Source organism: Calypte anna, chromosome 2, assembly GCF_003957555.1.
Source record: "Calypte anna isolate BGI_N300 chromosome 2, bCalAnn1_v1.p, whole genome shotgun sequence".
Classification (NCBI taxonomy): domain Eukaryota; kingdom Metazoa; phylum Chordata; class Aves; order Apodiformes; family Trochilidae; genus Calypte; species Calypte anna.
Genome location: NC_044245.1, coordinates 5552296 through 5574684, shown reverse-complemented (window position 1 = coordinate 5574684; position 22389 = coordinate 5552296). Strand labels below are relative to the sequence as shown.

The following is a 22389-nucleotide window of genomic DNA, read 5'->3' as shown; positions in this document are numbered from 1 at the left end:
TGCCTGCCTCTGTGTTCAAACATACACATTTACCTTCCTCAGTGTGAGTATCTATGTATTTCACTGGATCCAAATGTTCTGTCTGTGTATGCTTTGTGTTTCTACATATGTACATATATTTTGATTTCAGATACCTTGTAGTAAATTAGTGTGAACCTTCTTGTAATTCTCAAATCTGTAATAAGTTGCTGTTTTAACATATTCTACTGAATCACCTTATTAAACTGGTTAATGATTAAGAGCAATTAATATTCATCCTTTTGATCTCACACCATTAATAAATGTTGAACTGCAGCTAAATCATAAATGTGTCAAACTCTTCATCTGTGGCACTGGGCTGCCCCTCAAGAGAACAGCTCTGGTTTACTGCCCTCTCCTTTGGTCCTGATCCATCCTTAATGGATCCATGGGGCAGACCTGGACTTGTGGTGTGGGTCAAAGGAGACACTTCTGCCAGAAATGTCTGAACAGTGCTGTTGCTGAAGCTGTTTTCCTCTATATTCCCCCCCAAAAATAAACTGCCCCATGGTGGCTGCATTCCTGTCCAGCCTCTACTACAACAAAAGGGGATTATTAACATGGCCCAGACAGGGGGGAGTGTTCAAAATCACTTGATTTTGTCTGCTTTTGGTAGAATTTGCTTTTGTGTTCCATGTCAGTTCTTAGTTCTCAGTCCAGTCCTGAGCCTATCTACCCAAGTAAGTGTACAAAGACATTTAATTATAATATTACTCTTTAACAGAGGCCCAAATGGATCCCTCATGGTAATAAATCCAGAGCCCTGTCCTGTCGACTGAGGGGGCTGCTTTAGGGATTGAGGAGTTCAAACCTGGGCTCTCCATCAGGTGTCAGTGCTCCACAACAGCACAAATAAGGCTTTCTCCAAATTTCCAAACTCTTCCAGCAAGTACAACATTCAGCATAGAGCCAAAAGGCTGAAAATGGTCAGGGAACTGCTCTGGGCTGAGGTTTGGTGCTGAGTTCTCACAGTTCTCATCTGGGAACTGAAGAGTTTTCAGCTTTGGGGCTGGTACCAAAAATAACCTGGGAGCTGCAAGGTCTCCAGGGCCATTTTCTAGAGGAATTTGGTGTTTTTCCGAAGTACTGAAGAAGACACAGTAAAAGAATGTCCTCTGAAGCCTCAATCTGTGAATCTCTCTGGAAATGAGGAGAGAATATTTCAGTAGCAAAACTTTTAATTACACAGTGATTGGTAGTTTTAATGCTTTAAAACATGAAAAATTAGCATGAGGAAGTTCACTAGAGAGTTCTGACTGCACACTTGCCACATAAACCATCTGCTCTGGCTTGTGAAGAGGTAGAAATGAAGCTGTGACAGCTGTAGGCACCACTGGAAAGCAAGAGGCACTGGAAAATCAGCCACACCCCCTCCTAACAGAAAGGCCGTGGCATTTTGGTTAATTATTATGAATTAGCCAGCCCCTTTCAACCAAAGGACTTTCCAGAGTTGAGAGTGATAAAACTGCCCATGGGATCCAGCCCCTCAGCACTGGAAGGCAGCAAAATGCAAACTGCTCACAGCACCTGCCCTAAGCACCAAAGTAAAACCAAAGGATGCAATAATCACCACAATCCATGCTAAGACAAAGCCTCCAAATATCCACATCCAGCTCCTCATCCTGGGAACACTGACAAGGCAGGGCCCTAATTAACTTTTCTGTGTCCAGACTTCTATTGTTGCCTTCATTCAAAGAGTTTAACAACTCTCCTGGCATCTTCAGCAGTGAGAGCACTTCTCCAGCCTCCATCACAGATCCTTCTTGTGAGAGAAATAAAAATCTATCCCTCTGTCCCTGTGCTGCCTTGGTGTGTGTGCAGGTCCCCTCTTGCCCCTGGGATGAGGACTTCTGCCCTGCTGCAAAGGAAAGAAGAACAGTGAGATATTTACCCATGCTGAAAAGAGAATCTGCTGACAAAGCAGCCTTGACATGCAGCTTTATTAATCAGAAAAATGTGCATGTGGCACCTGTGCCCCCAACTCTGCAGAAGGATGGGGAGCCTAGGGTTAGGCTTGGACTTGGGAAACCAGGATTTCCAGTAAGATGTGGGATTGTATTTTCAAAGATATTTTGATACTCAGTCTGGAGGGCTGAGGGGAGAAGTTCTTCTCCAGGCCTCAGTAACATTGGACCAACAACCTCTCACAAACACAATGCAGCAGTGAAGGCTACAGAGCCCCAGGTAAGCTGGAAAGTTGATCAAAAAAGGAACTCCTGCCTGACAGAGGAGCTTTTTGGGTTCAAGTTTCATCACTGGCTCAAACCCTGCAGAGACTCATCCCTCTGATCTCAGATGCACTCTTAAACAGAGGAGTAATAATCAAGGCCCTTCAACAGCATGGCTGGAAGCAGAAGACTTTGCTTCTGCAGAACTTCCCACTCATGGCAAAGGAATCTGTTCTGAGAAATGTGTTACTGCACCTTGGGATTAAGACCCAAAATGCAGACAAGCTTCATTCTTTAGTGGATACAAGTCTTGACAAGATCCTTATCTCAATCCATCCCCATTCTAAAAGGCAGGTGCACCCAAAAAGCCAAGTGCATGGGCCAGTCCCTGTATTTATTTACTGGTCTTGCTGACTCCAGTTTGGATTCACTCGTCTGGTGGGAGTTCCATCTATCAAGAGTATGGAAATGGAACATCAACCTTGGCTCCCTTCTGTCTGTCTGCACTGTGTGAGGATGAGGCCAGTGGAGTCTTTCAGAGCCACCCCATCCCTCCACTCATGTCTGGCACTGTGTATAACCAGAAGGAAAAAACCTCAGTAAGAGGTACCTCTAATTGGTAAACAAAACATCCATGGGTTCATTCTTCAGCTCTATAGCCAACTGGCCTGGCTCAGTTTATGTCTGCATGTGTAGACTGGCTTTGTCAAGACTGTATTTTGTGACAGTGTACTCCCAAATGGTGCTTGGACAAGGTTCTGGAAGGTGCTTTTTGGTCCTGGCAAAAATATCACCGGGAAATGCACTAACAATGTAGCAGTCTGAATGCCAGGAGATCAATAGCTGGGCTTGTGCCTCAGACCAAGCTTAGGACAGGCACAGCCAAATGGATTCAAACTAGAGGAGGGGAGATTTAGATTGGATGTTGAGAAGAAATTCTTCCCCATGAGGGTGGTGAGACACTGGCACAGGTTGCCCAGAGAGGTGCTGGAAGCCCCATCCATCCCTGGAAGATTTTAAGGCCAGGCTGGACAGGGCTCTGAGCAACCTGAGCTGGGGGGAGGTGTCCCTGCCCATGGCAGGGGAGTTGGAACTGGATGATCCTTAGGGTCCCTTCCATCCCTGAAAATTCTATGATTAAATAACCCAGGCTGCACAGTCCCTGTGTAAAGCTGGATCACTCTCTGCTGTCAGGTAAAATGACTTTGCATTAAAGCATTTTTTCCCCTTATCCCAGAGAAAGAAGAGCAGAATTCACAGCCACTCTGGCATGCAAAGCAAATGCCCAGAGCCCTCCAACCCCATCTGAACCTTCCCAGTTACTCACAGGCTTCTGGTTGATGTGTCTGCTCCACTCTGGAGCTGTCACAACAGGCTGTGGGTAGGTCTCACCCAGAGTTACTCCTGCCTGGGAGAGAGCAGCAGTGTTCAGTGCCCAAGGGGTGTGGATATCTGCTCCCTTTATGCTCTGTAGTTCTGGGACCCACAGCCTCACGTAATCCCCCTGCAAAGAGAACCAACAGGAAAGGGATCCATTCAGGAACAACCACTAAGTGCTTCTCAGAAAGGGTCTTTCTTCACATGAAAGAAAGAAGACTGATTTCCAGGTAAAGAAAAGGCCTCAGCCCCTCTTGTTAAACCCTCTGCAGAGAATCAGTGCCTAAGCACAGACATGGATACTGGAGCTCCCCTCCCAGGCTCACTCTGCAGGCAGTGGGGTGGAGACAGAGGGAGTTTTCTTTGGTGCAGTTCACCTCTCCTGTTTAGGACATCATAAGATGGTGTCACTCCCAAGAAGACCTTTTTCTCTTCCCAGTGACTGTGTAGGAGACTAGAGTGACTGTCTCAGCTGCACACCCACCTCTGTGTTTGACAACATGAACCCCCCTGCCCTTGAATCTCCCATTAACCCCACTGCTGTCTCTCCTCCTAGGACTGATTTTTAACTCCTTGCAGAGCTGTGCCAGCTACAGTGCTGAAAGGCAACACCTCCAGCTTGCCACAGAGCTAAAGAACAGGGTGGGAAGAGGTAATCTGGTATGTGAACACTGACTAATCAGGTGGAAAGGGCAATTTAACTCCCAAGGTGCCATGTGAGGAGCTCAAGTCTCTCTTGCCACTTCTGAGCTCTCCAAGAATCTGCTCTGTACTCAAGGAAAAGGCTGTGGGAGATATTGCTGGGGTGTGGTTGTGACCCTGAAGAAATGGTGATGAAACACTGACCACACAGACCAAGGGGCAGGGCAGGGAGGGCACACAGAGCACCAGCAGCCTGTAAACATCAGCTCTTCCTGTACAGCAATGAGGAACCTGCTTGATTTTTAGCACAGAGATCACAGAACTGCTTTTGGAGCAGTGTCCACACAGCAGATTCATCTACTCTGTGCCCTGAAACTATCACCTGTGCTTTGCTGCACCATTCATTGTTAAGACAGCCAAACCAGACTTACTTTGCCATCATAATCCAGGCCCTGTTTAACCATGTTAAACTTCCTGTGCTCCCGTGGGTCGTTGCCAACACCAGCACTGTACAGCCAGTTCCCATAATTGCTGCAAACATCATAATCCACCTTGGGAACAGAGAGGGAGAAAACAGTGAGAAGAGTTATGCTGCCCCTTGTTGAATCTTCTCCCCATCCACTCCGTACCTCGAGGGGAAAATTCCCTGCATGGGAATCCATCTGGACATACTGGGGGAGTCAGAGGTCTGCCATGCAGGTACAGCCAGCTGGCTATGAAGACCGTGCTGCATGGTGGTTTTCTACAGCTGGGATCAGCTTCCCAGGCTACTTTAATCCTCAGGTCAGTGAGGCAGGTAAAGACCAACCAAAATATCCATTATGTTCAAATTCCTTTTTTTTTTTTTTTTTTTAAAGAAATCTTCTTCTTTCTGCCATCATCTGGCTAACTTCATGACAACCAGCCCAAGCTTTTGAGTGTTTATATTCCAAGCAACAGTCATCCACTACCCTTCAAATATGAGAGGGAAATTTTTCCTGACCTGTTACTCAGAAACCACAGACCAACAACCTTATCTCTGGAGATCCTGTTGGGCAGATGGGAGAAAAGCCCAACTCAGGCTCTATGGAGTGACCACACAGAACACACAAAGATGAAATGGGTGCAAACACTGCAGTTCTTTCCCTGCTAGACTTAACCTTCATCAGGCAAGAAGCCTCAACTCACAGGGACTGGGCAGGAGTTCCTTTACTACAGGAAACATGAGAGCTCTTGTGATCTACTCAGTGAGCTCCACATCATCCAGTTGCTCCACATGTAAACAAATAAAACACTCTCAAGGATGTTTATGAAAAATGTCTCCTGAAACAGGCACAACTAAGAGCAGAGCATGGTTCAGAGTGCTCTTCAGCTGGGCAGGGTGGGTTAAATCCAGTCTCAGGAGCTTTCCAGCTGTAGGACAATCCAAACCTAGTCCAGGAGGGGTGTGGCAGTGAGAGCAAATAGGGTGTGGGATCTCTGGGTGTCCTTAGCAGCGCTTGGATTGCAAAACCACAGCACTGGCAGCTGCAGCAGACTTTGCAAAAACACCTCCTTGAGCAGGTTCAGTGCTGATCTCCCTTCACTGCAGCTGCAGCAACCACTCCACACTGTGCTGTTCCCCAAATCTCAGCCACTCCAAGTGGGGAGCTCAACGTGCCCCAGTGCAGAAGGCAGAGAGGAAGGGGCTCTACAAGACCCCTTTCTCTTTCTCTGCAAAGCCTGGGAGAGCTGGGGTCAAGGTGACAGACAGACAGACAGCTATGCTCCTTGGGCACCAGCTTCCCCTTCCCAGCAGCACTTCCTCCAGAGGGTGAGATAAGGAGGAGAAGAAAGATGCCATCAGAGGCCTGATTGTGCTAGTAACGTGCAGGAAAGCATGTGTGGGAGGTGAGGGCAAATCCAAGGGGGCCTGGAGGAGGCAAGCTCATTTCCCCCCCAGCCTTGCCCCTTCCTGGCATTCTCTTCTTTTTGTTTCTCCCTTTTCCTTGGGGCCTGACCCTGGCAAATGAAATCATAGCTGAGATATTCTCAGTTCAGGACACCAGAGGTCTCTGGCCTTTCCCTTGGCTTCTGAGAGTTGCAGAGAGCTTGCCTGAAGTCTCCTCAACCATCTGGTGCACACACAACCACTCTGTAGGGCTTTGCTGGAATTTTCAGAGGTGGAAAATCCATCACTTTCACATTTTGGAGGCAAGTGAGACCAGTTTCTGTTCCACACTGGCCCCTGCTATTCCATAGACACCTCTCCCCCATCAAACGGATGTTTTCAGAATGTTACTCTGGGGATGCCACTCAGTTAAAGAACCTGAGCTGTTGAGCTCTGTGTGACACGAGCTGAAAGGAAGGGACAGAAGAGCAGAAGGAGCACCCTGTGCCACCACAGCCTACGAGTGGTGCTCAGCATCTGGGGCTGAGATGAGAGGGTTAGTGCAGAGTGCTCAATCCTGCTTCCAGCAAGGCTGGCAACAACCATGTGAAGTAACCCAGGGAGTCTTTCCAGTGTGAGACCTTCCAGCTCTTCTCACATGGGGAACAGGACCTGGAATGTCCCATGGTCCTCTGAGTCTGACTGCAAAGTGAATCAAGCTCCTGTCTGAGGAAGATCTTCCAAAGCTTCCATCAGATGTGACCCTGAGTACAAGGCTTGCCCATGCATGAAGCAAGCTGCACTTTCTGTGTAATGAAGTCACCTTTGTAATTGCTCTGAAAGCCATACCTGACAGATGCCACCAAAACCCAGCTGCTACAACACATCCAAAAGAGTCCTAGTGGCTCACTCTCTGCAAGGCAGGAACATGCAGATATCCCTGTGAATCTGTGTGTCACACACTGAAATGCAGCCCCTGCTTGGAAATTCACAGCTACAAAGCTTAGGGCACACAGGGGATCAGCTACCTTGTTCTACCCACTGAAACAGCAAAGGAAATGCACTCAAGGTAAGATTTTTGATCCCATATTCCACCCAGGGTATAAAGTATAAGGCCACCACTTTTCCAGTAGAAGTTCTCTGGTGTTGGGTGTCTGTGGCTCTTGCTCTTATCTAGACAAGCATCACTGCATGGAGCTACCAACACTTTGCTGAAAGATCCTGCAGAAATCCTTGCATGGTGTTACTGTGTGAGCCATCACTGCTCAAAGCAGTGGTGTGAGGCACAGTAAAGGGAAAAGCACTCAGATCTTCTGAAGATCTCTACAGCCAAAGCCATGTCAGAGCCCAACTCCAAGGAGGATAAAAAAAATTGACATTGATAAAAAAACTCTCCTTTAATTGTATAGTGAAAAGACTTTTCTGTACCCCTAGACATCCTAGTGAGTAGAAAGCTTCCTGATTACCAGTAGAAAAGATGTTTACTGTGAGGCTGATACTAATATTTGGGTTTTTTCAGTCTGCACCACTCAGTCTGGGTAAGAACAAATGCCAGTTCACCTCCTCAGCCTCAGTTTTCACTGCTCAGCATGGTGCTACCAATGATCTCTCCATCAGCATCACCAGAGATACTGGCAACCAAGCAAAGCTGCTCAGAGATGAGTTTCCTGCCCACAGCCACCAGTGCAAAGATTCTGTGCCAACAACAGCTTCAGTGGTCAGAATGTATTTTTTTTTAATGGTCTGTTTCTGGGCTCTGCTCCTCCTCAGCCTCTGAGGTGAGCAAATCAGAGCACTGTTAATGTTAATTTATTCTTGAAAGTTTTCTCAAGTGTGACAAATCTGGATAAAACTCTACACACTGGATCAAAATCATTGCAGACTCCCTGGCTACATCTCTATTGATGGCAGCTTCACTGTGGCATAACTCCCATTTTCATACCTGAGCTTTGGGAAGTACACACCATGCAGGCAGCACAAACATGCACATAGATAAGCCTGAAAATTACTGATCATCTTCTGTACCTTTCCCCCTCTCTGTCACTCCAGCCAGGGAGCACACAAAAGACACACAAAGGGTTCAGTCTCACCAGCAGGTACTCGAACCATTCTGCCCCCATCCTCCAGTCCAGACCCAGATCCTTGGTCAGGAAGCTGGCAACGTTCTGCCGCCCTCTGTTGGACATGAAGCCACTCGCAGAGAGCTCTCTCATGTTGGCATCGACAAAAGGAACCCCCGTGTTCCCCTCTGCAAAGACAAAAGCCAGAGTTGGGATGTGGTGACATTTTTGGAGACTGATAAACCAACCTGTGGTGCTGCAGTCAGAGCCATCCAAGCAAGGAAAGCAGTGCAGTGTGGCAAGGAGAGGTTTCAGTGAGGTGTGAGGCTACAGAGATCCACTGGGAATGAAATAGGAAATTATACTGGGAATTAACATGAGGAGATTTGGGGGCAATAAAAAACACAAGCCAGAGAAAAATATCTCAACAACTCATCAGATGGATTGCAGGGAAACAGACATATACTAATGGGCCAAGAACAGAAAAATTCTTGAGAGGTGATTAATAGCAGAGAGGGATGCATTGGACAAGACCTCAAGGGTCAGCACCTGAAAAGTAAAGGAATTTGTCTTTTGTTAAGGAAAAGATGTTTTGTACTTGTGTGAAAACGGACACAGATGGTGTTAATGTGAAGAAAGGCAGAGGTTTGTGTTTCATCAGTTTTGATACTTTAATCTGTTAGTCCCTCCAAATCTGAATTTGAGATCTGCTTGCTATTGATGTCACAACAAAGTTATAAAATCTAAAGAAAAGCAAAGGTATTAAAAACTGTGGCATAATGGAAGATGTGATTAATATTGTAAGGCTGTTTTAACTTTCTAACCAAAACCAGCTGGAAGAACAATTTAGACTTGGTAAGAAGGGCTGGTCAGCCTGTGTGGCACTAAACAGAAGGGACCACCAGGTTGTCAGTACTTCCACCAGGACAGGGAAATCTAACTGCATCTCACAAAGCATCTATCACCCAGTCTGGACATCCATGATACTCCCTGGGCCTGCTCCTGTGTGGTGCTCTTGGGAGAGAACCACAGAATCATCATGGTTGGAAAGGACCTTCAAGATCATCACTCCAGTATCAGTCCTACATTACCTTAACCAACAAATCATCTCCCAAAGCACCACAAGGGTTTTTTGAGTCCTTTTTTGCCTCCAGTGATGGCAGCTCCCTGAGTAACCTGTTCCAATGCTTCACCACTCTTTCAGTGATGAATTTTTTCCTAATATCCACTCTGAACCTCCCCTGGTGCAACTTGAACCCATTACCTCTTGTCCTATCACTTGTCACTGGGGAGAAGAGGCCAACACCCACACCACTACAGCCTCCTTTCAGGGAGTTGTAGAGGGCAGTAAGGTCTCTCCTCAACCTCCTCTTCTCCAGGCTGAACAGCCCCAGCTCCTTCCAGCTAAGTATCCCCCACTCACACTGAACCCAGGGACTGGATTCTTGTTTGGGGGCAGCAGTTTAAATGTCAGGGCCCCTACCTAAAGCTGAGTGACTGTCAGGGCACACATTGGCATGAAGACACGTGGAAACCAAAAGCACACTTAGCCAAACCTGTGGTTTTTTCTGACCTTTCCAACAGTCAAAGAGCTGAAGGTCCTTCTTCCAGGGAATGTATTTATTTTGAAGCCCTATTGAGGAAAAAAAATAATTGTTAACAAAGACAAATGCTGGGCAGGCAGATATTAATAAAATAATAACAGCCCGAGGCACCTTGGTTGACACCAGAGGTTAGGAAGAAGCTACATCTCAGGGGTATTCCAAACAAGCCATGTTTGTGAACCTTCTGCAAAGGTTTGGAAATTATCCATTCCTTCCTCCAGGTGTTGCAAAAGGGGCATCTTGAGTACAGGGAGGATGCTCAAGCCCCAGTGGATTTTGATTTTTTGTTTTATTGGTGTTTGCTCTTTTTTAATTAAAAATTACTCAGACCTCACAAGTGGCAGGAGATGTGCTCTGGTCCAAGACATTATTTTCTTAAAAAACTTACCAGTTTTACTCCAGGACAATGTTTATCTGAAATCTATTTCTGTAGCAGATACTAAACTGAGAATTACCTGGCAGAAGCCTCAGTAGGGCAGGAACAGATGAGTGGGGTGACTTTGCAAGGGTCTGTGACAGTGGAATGGAGACAGCAGGAATAACTCAGCTCTGTCTCCTCAGATTTCTAAGTTTAGGCCCATGTGGCTTCTTCAGCTTCCAACTGCTAGGCTGGTGCCTGCTCTGTCCCAGATTCCCTGATGAACTTGGGCAAGCCTGAAAAGCCTGGATTCTCTCCAAAGGTGGAGTGTCTCAGGAAACTGCATCTTAACTCTTATTGTGCTGCTGCTTCCCAGTGACACGTGTTAATGACACTTCCTCTGTCTAATCAGATGTGGGACAACAGTCTCAGTGCCTACACAGTGTCCAGCACCGTGGTGTCACTGAGGCACTTCTGTGCTGACATTCAGTCCCCAGCAACATCCCTGGGTGCTGACACAAGAGCTATGAGAAGAGCATCTGTGCTACACAATGCCAACAGCCCCTTCTCTGGCTTTCCCTGGTGTAATACCCTCCTTTTCCTCTCCAAATACAGGGATCCATACACACCTCTTAATGAGAAAATCCTATTGCCATACTTCAGGGCCACAAATCGGAAGTAATCCCTCCACAGCAGCTCAAACAGGACCCTAAAACACAAAACCAGCTCTGTATTGCACTGTGGGTCAGATAAAAGCACTCAGTTGCTTCCCTAGCACCCACCATTAACACCATGAGGTTTATTCACAAGGAGCAATCCCATGTACCTTCCCATGAGCAATCCCATATACCTTCCCATCACACCAGTTCTTGCCCCCAGCCTACTTACCCACCTGCACTTTGCTTACAGTGAAAGCAAACTTTGCAAGAATCACTTGGGAAGCTTTCCTTAACTCCAGAATTTCAGGAAACCTGTTTCTCAGCTGTCCCTGCTGGGATGTAATCCTCCAAAAGAGCAGGGTGAGGACCTGATTCAGCTTCACACTTCCATGTCAGCACATTCCTAAGAGCTCTGCATCTATTTAAGCAATAACCTTTCTAAGGAGCTTAAAAGCACCTTTCAAAACTGAGTTTGCAGTGGCCCAGCTCATGAGATCAGGTGCTCAGCCTGCTGAAAATAGATATGTTTTTATAAAAACTCTTCTATAAAAAGCACATCTTATAAAAAGATGGTACCTCAGCCTCTGAGACCTGCTTCAGATCTCTGGCATATTGGAAATATTCTGCTCAACTGATGTTTGGGCTTACAAGATCTTTCTGGAAAATCTGATTACACAAACCAGGACACTGTCCAAATGCTAAGAGCTAATGTCATGGTGCTGAGGTTCAGTCAGTTCCTCATGTGCAGCCATCACAAACTGGACTTCACTGTGCAATGGACTGGGAGCTCAACATCTTCTTGTTTATAATTATTTGTCACTTTAAAATGCTCTTATCCTCATGGCACTCCAGCTGCAGGCAGGCTAGATGACTATTAGACAAAAACACATGAGTATGTTCATTTCTTGGAATCTTTCCTCTCTTAATTGTCTTTAAAGAAAGAAAAAAGCATACACTTGAACTAGCAAAAGGTCAGTATTTTATCTGACATTTAAATTTTAATGAAATGGAATATTTGGGCCAGATTTGTTGGCAATGTTCTGCCTGTTCTTCACCAACCACTACACTGATTGACATGCTGCAAATGTAACAAACCAATACAAAACCAAAGTCCTAGAATTTTCCCCAACTTTGTGGTTTGGGTTTTTTCCCATTCTAGTCCAGTGTTAGGCCAGGCTCTAACATGAACCTGCATCAGAGCCTCTACCAGGCTCCAGTTCACAGATCTGGGCAGATCAGACTGCATGAGCAAGGTCAAGATCAGCCCAGGGATGGACTCAGTGAACCTCAGCTGTCCCCCAGATACCTTCAGGACAGCCTGCAGGCAGGTGAGGAAGAGGTGACCAGGCAGGATGCATTAAGCCCATTTCCCAGTCCCCTGCTCCCCTTTACTGGGGTGGTCATGGCCAGGGCACTGGGCAGTCACAGGGCCATTTGCTGGACTTCTGACACCACGTGTCACAAACCCTGTTCAGATCCTTGGCATGAGAAACCCCTTCATTCTTATTCCTTCTCATCTAGCCCATAATAACAGTACAGAAAGGTATGATGGTGATTTACAGAAATCAGTTTTAAAAATCAGGTGCCTCTATTTCCCACCAATAATAATGCCAGCTGGTATTAATGATCTTTACTTACAAAGTGCCTCAAGCCTCTGGATGTCCAAGGCAGACTAATAAACCCAGACTGAACTGCACTGCAGCCCAGAGGAACCAAAGAGCAGGAAAAAAAACCCACATTCATTAAGAAAGCTAACAAATAACTCTCTCCTGTGCGTGAGATACCAGTTTCCTTTTCAGAGAAAACAATCCATGCTGATAATGCAAGGTCATACCAGTATGTGCTCTCATTTGCTGTTCTCTCTTTTTCATACTTCTGGATCTGCTCATAGATGTACCGAGGTGAAATGCAGCCCAGTGCCAGCCTGAAAGCAGAAGAATGATGTCCTGAGTGTGATGCTGGACTGACAGCTTGATGTCTGTGTGGAAGAGCAGTTTTCTGTTTAGAGTTGCTGTCTGAAAAACTTCTGGTTTGCAGTTATGCCACTGGCTTGCCAAACAGCTTTAGTCAAGTTGGATGAATTTTTTGCAACTCTGCAATCTGAGAATTAAAATTCTCCCCCTCCCAACATCTGACTGTTACAGGAGTTTTCAAGCTACTGAGATAAGTCACTTTGCACAAGTGTGACAAGTTTCGCCTCAAAAATCAGCTGGTGACTTAGCACACCATAGAATCATAGAATTGGCTGGGTTGGAAGGGACCTCAGAGATCATCGAGTCCAACCCTTGAACCACCGTTGCGGTTGCTAGACCATGGCACTGAGTGCCACATCCAGTCCCTTTTTAAATATCTCCAGACACGGAGAATCCACTACTTCCCTGGGCAGCCCATTCCAATGCTTGATCACCCTCTCCGTAAAGAAATTCTTTCTAATATATAACCTAAACTTCCCCTGGCACAACTTGAGACCCTGCCCCCTTGTCTTGTTGAAAGTTGTTTGGCAAAAGAGCCCAACCCCCCCCTGGCTCCAGCCTCCTTTCAGGGAGTTGTAGAGAGTGATGAGGTCTCCCCTGAGCTGCCTCTTCTTTAGGCTGAACACCCCCAGCTCTCTCAGCCTCTCCTCACAGGATCTGTGCTCGAGTCCCTTCACCAGCCCAGTTGCCTCCTTTGGACCTGCTCCAGGACCTCAATCTCCTTCCTAAACTGAGGGGCCCAGAACTGGACACAGGACTTGAGGTGTGGCCTCACCAGCGCTGAGTCAGGGGCACCACTGACAACTCCAGAATTGGATCTCAGATGTCAACCTCTACACAAACTGTCCCAGCTGTTCAACAGCCCTCTTGTCATTACAAACCTATTTATCATATGCCATGGGCTCCTTTTCCTGCAGTGCCCTGGCATCTCAGGGGATAAGTGACTTGCTGGGTAGAAAAATCAGGGACTCAAACCTAGCTCTGGCTTTTTAACCCACTGGCCTCCTTCCATTTGTTCCAAATCAGCACTGTGCAAGACAGGAAAGAGCCTGCAGACTCCAGCCCCGTGGCAAAGGGTGATAAGGAACAACTTCTACCTTGATTTTCCTAGAAATGTATTTTACTGCAATTTCCCACTAGGGCTCCTGGAAACGATGTTCTGATGAATTTTGGAAAACAGGAAGAAAGGGCCTGAAGATGTTTTTTTTCCTTAATTGTGAACAGCTTCAACACTTAGATATGCCCAGTATGAGATGTGAATGACTGGCTGCAATCTGAACCAGTCTGATTTTGATTATCTGACCGAGGAGCACTTAAAGGGAAGCAGATCAGAGCTGTCTGGTCTGGGCAAATGGTCAGCTTGGAAAAACGAGTGGAGGCACCAGCAGTTTCTGCAGCACCACTCGTTTTAGGAGTGCCACCAGGTGGAGCCACCAGGTGGAGCCATGCACTGCAACCAGTAAAGCACAAAGCCAGTTAAAGAGAGACCGTGACCTGTAATAGCCTCAAAAAATCGTTTCACATTGTTAATTCTGTCGGTAAAACACTCCAGATGCTCTCAGCATTAGGCTGAACTGGGTTTTGCTGCTGCAGTTTCAGTATTAACTCTGCCTCTTCCAGCACTGGAGACTAATTAGACCTGAATTAGAAGTCATCATGTTTACCCAAACAAGTTGCTTTTGGAACAGGAATTATCAGAAGTGTGTCTTCACCCCACAGACAAACTGACAGGCAGTGAAGTGAGGTGATTTGCCTCACAGTGCTCAGGAAACCAGGACTGGATCCAGTTCTACTGCAGCCCAAGCAATTGGCTTCTCCCCTGGCTGTTCTCAACCACCCCTGACACACAGAACTGAAGACAAGTGGTCTGTGGCCCCTGTGCTCTGCCCACACTGCTGCTCCCAGCACATTGGGCTGGTGGCACAGAACTGCTTCACTTCAGCAATTCCAAAGTGCAGGAATGAGTGTTCCCAGGGAACTGCTGTCTGGAAGTGCAATAAATAGCAGCTCTAAGGCTGCTGTACCCTGACAAAAAAGGCAAAAGGAATCACACCTAGACCCTACCCATGCCCAGTGAGCACTCAGAAGACAGGGAGGATCAGTTTGGGATGGGGGCAGAGATGGAGCTTCCAGCCTCACAACAGAAATCTTTACCATGGTGCAAATTTGGTTGAGTAATCCATTCCCACCAAACCATTCCGAGTCTCCTTGTAAGATGCAACCAGGTTCTGTGAAAGCAAGAGGAAAAAAGGATTTCAATACTTCACTTCCAGCCTGCTAAGTATGTTTTATTTCCTACTGGAGCCAGCACAATCTGGCAGGGCCAGGCTCCCTCTCATGGCTGTCTGCAAGGATTACAGAGCTGCCTAATTACTGCCTCCAGTGCACAGAAATTAATCAAGCCAGCAGTTTTCATGATAGCTCTGGGATGTGTGTTACAGCTCATGCTCCCTGCTACAGCCTGTAGCATATTTCTTCCTGCAAGGACTGTGACCCTGGCCATGCTGCTGCCCACCTGACTCTGGGTCAATACCCCCCTTAGAAGCACCAGGACTGGTTCTGGTTCTCTCACCCACGTGGCTGCACAGAACCACAGGATCTGACAGCCCTGAGCACTCAGATGCAAGAATCCTGCTCACAGTGGGCTGCCCACATTTCCAGCAGGGTGCAGGCTTCCTATTTTCTGAGCACTCCCCTGACAAGGCAGAGGATGTTAAGGAAGCCCCATCACCCTCTGATGCCCTTCACTGACAGGTTACAACTGCTCAGGGGCTGTTCTAGCTCACCAAGGGTAGACATTTGCATAACAAAACCCAAGGAACAGGTTTTCCAGCAATGATGGTTCTACTGCCCAACAAGAACAGAAGCTTTGCACACTTGTACCTGTTTGGGTTGGGATAGAGTTAATTCGTAGCTTGCATGGGGCTGTGTTTTTGGATTTGGGCTGAAATCAGTGTTAATAACAGAGGGAAGTTTTTGTAACTGCTGAGCAGTGCTCACACAGCCCCAAGGACTTTTCTGCTCCTCACCTCACCAGTGAGCAGGGTGAAGGTGCTCAAGAAGCTGGGAGAGAACACAGCTGGGACAGATGACCCCAAATGACCACAGGGATATTCCACACCCTGTGACATCATGTTCAGCAAGATAAAACCGGAGAAAGGAAGAGCAAGAGAATGCAGGAACTTCTGTAGCACTGGGAAATAATTCCCTGGGGGCTGTCCCAGTAAGGGCCCTGGGCACAGCAGACTTCTTAACCCATCTCAGATGGAGAGATGCTGCTACTCCCTTTATCCAAAAAAGCTGCTGGGATGTGATGCTGCTGGAAATCAGCAAGTGTTTGTCTAAATTCAAAAAGGTTTGCAAATGAAACCAGAAAAAGGTTCAAAAATGGTCAGGCTGCACAGGCAAAATGCAGACAGCAGCAACATCACCAAAGCTAGGCAGCAAGAAGTAACTGTAATTATTGACTGCAAGTTCTTAAACCAGACTACTAGGAACCTTCTACTATTTTTAACTGTGGGCAGCAGCTTTAGTCAGTTGCTCCTCATCCCAATTCCACTTGCAGCCCTTCAGGCCACTTCTCACTCCTCCAAAATGGAGAAAATACATTGCTAATGATGTGGGACAGGATGGTAGAAAGGGCAAACCAAGGTAAAGGAGCCAAAACTTGTTCCAGGTCCCAAAAGTTTATGGAAAAAAAAAAAGACTTCAGAGGGATGGCCATTAAACAAGGTTCCTAAGTTATTTGGCTTGCATTCCTAGTTCTTGGATGACTTCTTTTTTATTTATTTTGTCTGTCTGAAAAACTGAAATAATGCTAAGTCCCTCCTTTGTAAAGTGCTATCCAGGAGCCAAAGAAATATTATTAGGAAGTGAAGTTGCAGCCTCACCCACTTGCACAGCCCTGTACAAGGAGGAGGATGCAGACAAGGAAATGTAAGAGTTACCGTGTCCCAAAAATAATACTGCAGCCTCATTAAAGCCTGGGTCTCTCCTCCACTGCAGGGGAAGGCTGTTCTTGGATCAGTCACAGGATCTGCCATATAAAACACCATCACCTTGTTTTACAACCTTACAAACTTTTAAACACCATTACCTTTGGAAAGCATCTCAAAGGCAGGGAGCTTAAAACCTAGAGATGTTTAGCAGAAGGGATGTCTGCTTTAGGCAAATAAAAGACTTTCTGCCTTTGAAACATGGGCCACATCAGACATAATAAAAACTGGTGGTTGAGGGGATGTTTTCTACCCAGCTCCACACAGGGATTTCACTTTTACTTGCTGTATGAGGGAACACAGGCTTAGTCACAGTTTGAAGGGCCTCCATGTAAGATTCTCAGTAAGAGGTGTCTCTAAGTGGGATTTTATGGCTAAATTAGGTTTTCTTACCCTTCTGCCCCAAATCCTCCATTGTAGGGATACACCCTTCTTCCAGCCCTGGAGGCAGAGGCTTCAGGTGATCTGCCATCTGCAGGGTTGGCCGGACCTTCACCTGAGATTCCACCACTTTTCTGAACTGGGTGAAGACATCTGGCAACCTGCAGGGAGGACAGGACAGTCAGAGCTCCAGAGTTTGCTGCCCTGTCCCTTCCACACACCACCAAATTCTTCCCAAAGATGGAGGATGAGCTTTCCCAGCTGCTCCCTCCTGAGGGGAAAGCACACATTAGTGATGCATGTTTGTACACTGCCTGGCACAACAAAGGGAGGTGCCCCTGGGGCTAGCAGCAATCACAAGTTCCTTCCTTCACCCAATTTCTTTCTGCTCTGATGCAAATGGTGCCTTTTCAATTTAAAGTGTGTCTTGATGGGGGGTAATCTATGGTCAGATTCACCTCACCCAACTTCTGACTCAGTGTAAAAATCTGCAAACCTCCTGCTGCCTTTTCAGGCATTTTTAGGGCCTGACTCTTGTGCTCTATATGATACATCTTCTATGGGATTCCATCAATCATTCAGCTCCATCAACTGCTCCTCAAGTGCCTAAGGAGGGAGCCAGGAAGAGTTCATAAGAAGCTGCATTTATCCAGGTGGAGTAATGAAGCAATCCAGTCCAACAAGGACACAGCACTGCAGACTGAGTATCCAAACTGTCAAAAAGAAATCAGTTCCTCAATAAATGGTCGAACAACCCCATGCATATGGTTTTTTTTGCATAAAACCCACAAGTACAAATGTGCCCCTTCCTATGATGTGTATGAGCATGGCAGAACTGTTCCATGAATGCAGATGGATTTATGAGTCCCTTCCCTATGGGACCAGATGAGTAAGACCCCTCCTGGTGTAAGAAAGAAATGAGACAGTGGATGAGGGACACCACAGAGCAGCCCACCTGACAATGGGCCTGAAGGGAAGGTCATCCCGATGATAAAGGGTGGCTGCCCAAAATGTCCGAGTCCTCACCCCGTGCTGCTTGCACACCTGGGACACTCCCTTCTCCACATCCAGCTCCTCCTGCGTGGCCTAGGGAGGACAAAATGCAGTGAGAGCCTGGCTGCATGGCCTCAGCCACAGCAGGCACACAGACCCTGGGCTTGCCCTTCCTCCTCATCTCCACATCTGGCTTCAACCCTTCAAAGAGAGGCAAACAGATAGTCTCTAAGTGCTTCCCTCTGCCAAACCTAACAAGTGTTTTCACTCTCCATTAGCAGTGCCAATGCCACAATAAGGAACTCCTTGATGCAGGATATTTCTGATCTTATAAGTCTGAGTGGACTGGAAAGGTGACCAGACAAGTGTATGTAAAAGAAATATCCATTGAGTGTTCCTGAATATCAGGAGAGCATTCCTGTTTCAAGAAGTCCTTGAGCCACAGATTCTTGGAGGCTGGGAAAGTATTCAAGGGAAAAACATCTTTACAGAACTGTCCTGCTCCTGTGGGCATCTGTTATTGGTCACTGTCTGGAAAAAGGCTGGAGAGTTAGATGAAGCCTTTTGGCTGATCCTCTGTGGTTCTCTGTAGTGCTGAATGGAACAAAGTGCTATGGGATGTGTAGGATGTCAAGTTACAAAATTCTTAGGCCTGAGAAAAGGAGTACTTGGAGTTATTTGTGCATTAGGCAGTGCTGGGGGGTGGTGAGTGTGTGTGTGTGTGTGTGTGTGTGTGTGAATTCAGCAGGCTCTGGATGAAACCACTCAGTCAGCTCAGTGAAAACAGGGTCAGGGCCATGCCAGCCCTGTTGGCACTCTGAACTGGACTCATCTCCTGTTCTCCAACACTGATGGGCAACTGCCCACGGGTGCTGTCAACCCACCCTGGGTCTTTCTTGACACCAGACACAATATGTCCCTTGGCAGCTAGCTGCCAGGGCAAAAAAAGCATCAGGACAAAGCAGCTTGATGTAAAAAGAAGGAGAAATGGACTCAGCTGGCCTAAAATGCCAGTTGTTGGAAATTCCTCAAGACACCACAGCTCTTGAAGTGATCAGTCACCCACAGCTGCTGTCATGCAGCAAGGACTCCCCCCCTGAAACCTACACCATCCCAGGAGCCAGCCAGCTTCCCCAAGATTAACATACCACAGACAAGAAAGGCTCTGAATACACAGGATCTGCATCACCATACTGTTGTAGAAGAAACCTCCACAAACTCATTTAATCTTTGAACAACATCACTCAAATATTTCCCTTACCTCTTCATGGAAAGCCACAGCACTGACAGAGCCCAACTGAGTAATCAGATCATGGACCACATCTTCTGGTTTCCCCTTCCTCACAACCAAGGTACTGCAAACATGAAACAGTGGTCTGAATTAAGTTTGGTATTATTGTTATTTATGTGTACAAAAAGTCCTGGCTTAGGCAGCCCTATAGTAGTTTTTTACTGAGCACAGACAGCAAGTAGAGGCAGACAGACAGGATTTGTCTAGCTTACATTTGTTAGGAACCACTGAACAGAGTCTGTAAGCCTCTGGGGCTGAGCTTGTGTCAAACACATTCCTACCACCCCGGAAGCTTTAGAAAATATGACTGGGCAGAAAGCCCAGTTACCTAAAAGTAAATCTGTCAGATCTGTTCACCCTCACACATGGAGTCTGAGACTCAAAATTGCTCTTTCAGACCCCTTTTCAATTTCATGTGGGAACAGTCAGAGGAATATTTTCTTCTGAATGCTCTGTGTTCATGAGTGAACAAAACTTCCCTCCCACCTTGCAACCTCACCTCACTGCCCAGCTGTGTACCCAGGACACCAGACCAAAAGAGAAGCTGTGGTGAGGAAGTTGGTCAGAAGTGAGTGCAGAGATCTCTTGTACTGGAGAAGAATTTTTTGAAAGGGCAATGCAGTGTTTTTGCAATAATAATTTAAAGCATAACTGAAAACTTTCTCCAAAGATGGGGTCTGGGTCTGAAGAAGGCAGGAGCAAGGAGTGCTGCTGAAAGGACTGTTCCCCTTACACCCCACAGAAAAGCAGAGACCAAGCTGCCCATAGGGAATACCACAGACTGGATGTGGAGATTTTTGTCTACCATTACACTAAGAGGGTACTTTGTGGTTGTGGAAATGGAGCTTAGGTCTCTGCATGGCTCTTCACAACCACACATCTCTCACTGCTGACCACCAATCTCTTACCAGCCACTGGGAAGAGCACAGCAGCATCCAAGCAGCTCTGAATCTGGTCAATGCAGGGTGTGGGTGCAGAAATACCCACTGATCCCTTCTTTCAGTCTCCTGTAACATTCACCCCACTGCAGAGTCCACGGCAAACCCAGAGCCATTCCTCTTGCATCTACTACCACTGTTAAACTACTCTGGGAGAAGACAGGCTGGCTGACACATCTCCTGCTAAGCAAAGTCAGATGTTACCTGGTAATGGGATTCTCCAGCATATAGCCCTGCAGGCCCTGGTCTACGCCAGTTATGGTTTCTGAAGACATAATGAAGGAGGAATCCCTGAAGATCCTCCTTCCACAGTTTAGACTACCAAAGAGACTGGGTGTAGCAGGACAGGGCACAAGCAAATTTTACTCTCCAGTCCCACAACCCAGGATCCATGTTGGTCTCTTTCAAGCCAACTCCTAAGAAAAACTTGCTAGGGACAAGGAAGGACACATGCCACAGGGGTTAGTGTCATCTTGGAAGCCTGCTGCTCATGTCCCCAGCTGTCAGGGCTCTGGGCAAAGAGCTCAAGGCTGATGCCCATCAGTGGTATCTGAGGCCAAAAAAGCAAAACCCTGGATATCACACAGGCTGTGGGGTTTTTCACTCCCTTGGGGTCAACAGAAGACCTTGTATCCAACAGAAGGGGCTGTGCCTCCCTGAAATCACCCACCATCAGAGCCCAGAGGATCTGACACAGCTCACAGCACAAACATGTACAGAAAAAGGGAAAGACAACAAAACCCGACACGCTATCTACACGGCGTTTTCCCAACTACCTTCCTTTCCTCTTGAGCGTTTCTCTCAGGTCCTTCACACTTTCCAGCAAAAACCTGAGCCGATGGGGCCCTGTTTTGGGGAAGCCGTAGCAGTGGGTGCCCAGGTAGTGCCGCGGGTCGAAGCAGTAGAGGGGAACCACAAACTCCGCGTTGCTCTGAGCCCAGTGGAGCACCTGGAAACACAAAGAGGACCGTGGCAGCTCCGGGAGCAGCACGCAGCACACATCCCTCCACAGCCTGCCCAAAAGCGGCGGGTTTATTGCCAAAGAAACACCCGCGGAGGGGGAACCGGCCGGGCCCTACCTGGTTATCGTGGGCACGCAGGTCACAGCGCAGCAGGCAGATGGCCGTCATCCTGCCTCACCCGACCCGGTTCTGATTTCCCTCACCCCACCCGGTTCTGTTTTCCCTCACCCCGACCCTGCTCTAATTTCCCTCACCCCGACCCGGTTCTGATTTCCCTCAGCCCGAACCGCTCAGCCCAGTCCCCTCAGCCCAGCCCGGGTCTGCTTTGCCTCAGCTCGGTCCCCTCAGCCCGGTCCGGGTTCTGCTTTGCCTCAGCCCGACCCGGCTCTATTTTCCTCAGTCCGAACCGCTCAGCCCGGTCCCCTCAGCCCAGCCCGGTCCGGCTCTGCCCTTTCTCAGCCCGACCGCCCCAGCCCGGCCCGGTTCTGTCCTCTCTCAGCCCGGTCCCCTCAGCCCAGCCCAACTCATTCCTCCCGGCCCGGCCCCCTCCGCCATTTCCCGCCTGCCAGCCCCGCTCCCCCTTATCCCGCCCCGCCAGGGAGGAGCCGTCCCGCCTCCGGCTCCCTGCGGCCGCCGTCACAGCCTCGCTGCGGGCTCGGGGGAGGGATTGGTTCCGTCCAAAGTTCCGAGAAGAATCGCGCTGAACCCTCAGGGTTGCCGGTCGGGGCTGTTCGTGCGCAGAGGAGGAGGCGGGACAGGTGTCCTGTTTCCCCTCATCCCCGCACCTTTTCTTTGGTAGCGTCTCACCAAAGCCTTGCCGGGGCCGCTCGCACTTATTACTGAATTTATTTGTTTTTCACCTCCATAACCTCACTTTCCACACACCAGCAGCTGGGAGCCGCCTCACACACAGAAACGCGGCCCCGTTGGGCGCAGCCATAGCGGAACCTGCCAGGACCCCGCTCCCCAGCCCTGGCTCTGCAAATCCCTGAGGATTCATCATCTCGGTGCCAAGATGCTGCCCTGCAAACCAGCTTTTTGGGTCACCCCTTAGCTATCAGAAGCTGATCCGAGCTGTAAATGAGCAATAGTGAACGTCCCAGCACTGACAAGAGCAGCAG

At 47.8% G+C, this 22389-nt stretch overlaps 1 protein-coding gene across 2 annotated transcripts; it reads right to left on the bottom strand.

The window, feature by feature from the left end:
* Positions 1–1184: 1184 nt before the first annotated feature.
* On the bottom strand, positions 1185–21700 carry LOC103536100 (cryptochrome DASH-like). 2 transcript variants are annotated; one of them, XM_008502228.2, is made up of 14 exons: positions 21386–21700; positions 21083–21255; positions 19339–19432; positions 18040–18170; positions 17097–17245; positions 16656–16744; positions 14863–14936; positions 12570–12659; positions 10706–10785; positions 9688–9747; positions 8145–8302; positions 4637–4756; positions 3514–3690; positions 1185–1876 (listed from the first exon to the last, which is right to left on the bottom strand). In XM_008502228.2, exons 1-14 carry the CDS (start codon positions 21434–21436, stop codon positions 1769–1771), a joined length of 1554 nt encoding a protein of 517 aa, XP_008500450.1. In that variant the 5' UTR covers positions 21437–21700; the 3' UTR covers positions 1185–1768. The 2 variants fall into 2 exon arrangements, with proteins under 2 accessions (XP_008500450.1, XP_030301357.1); XM_030445497.1 differs by having other exon boundaries at positions 1185–1873.
* Positions 21701–22389: the final 689 nt, after the last annotated feature.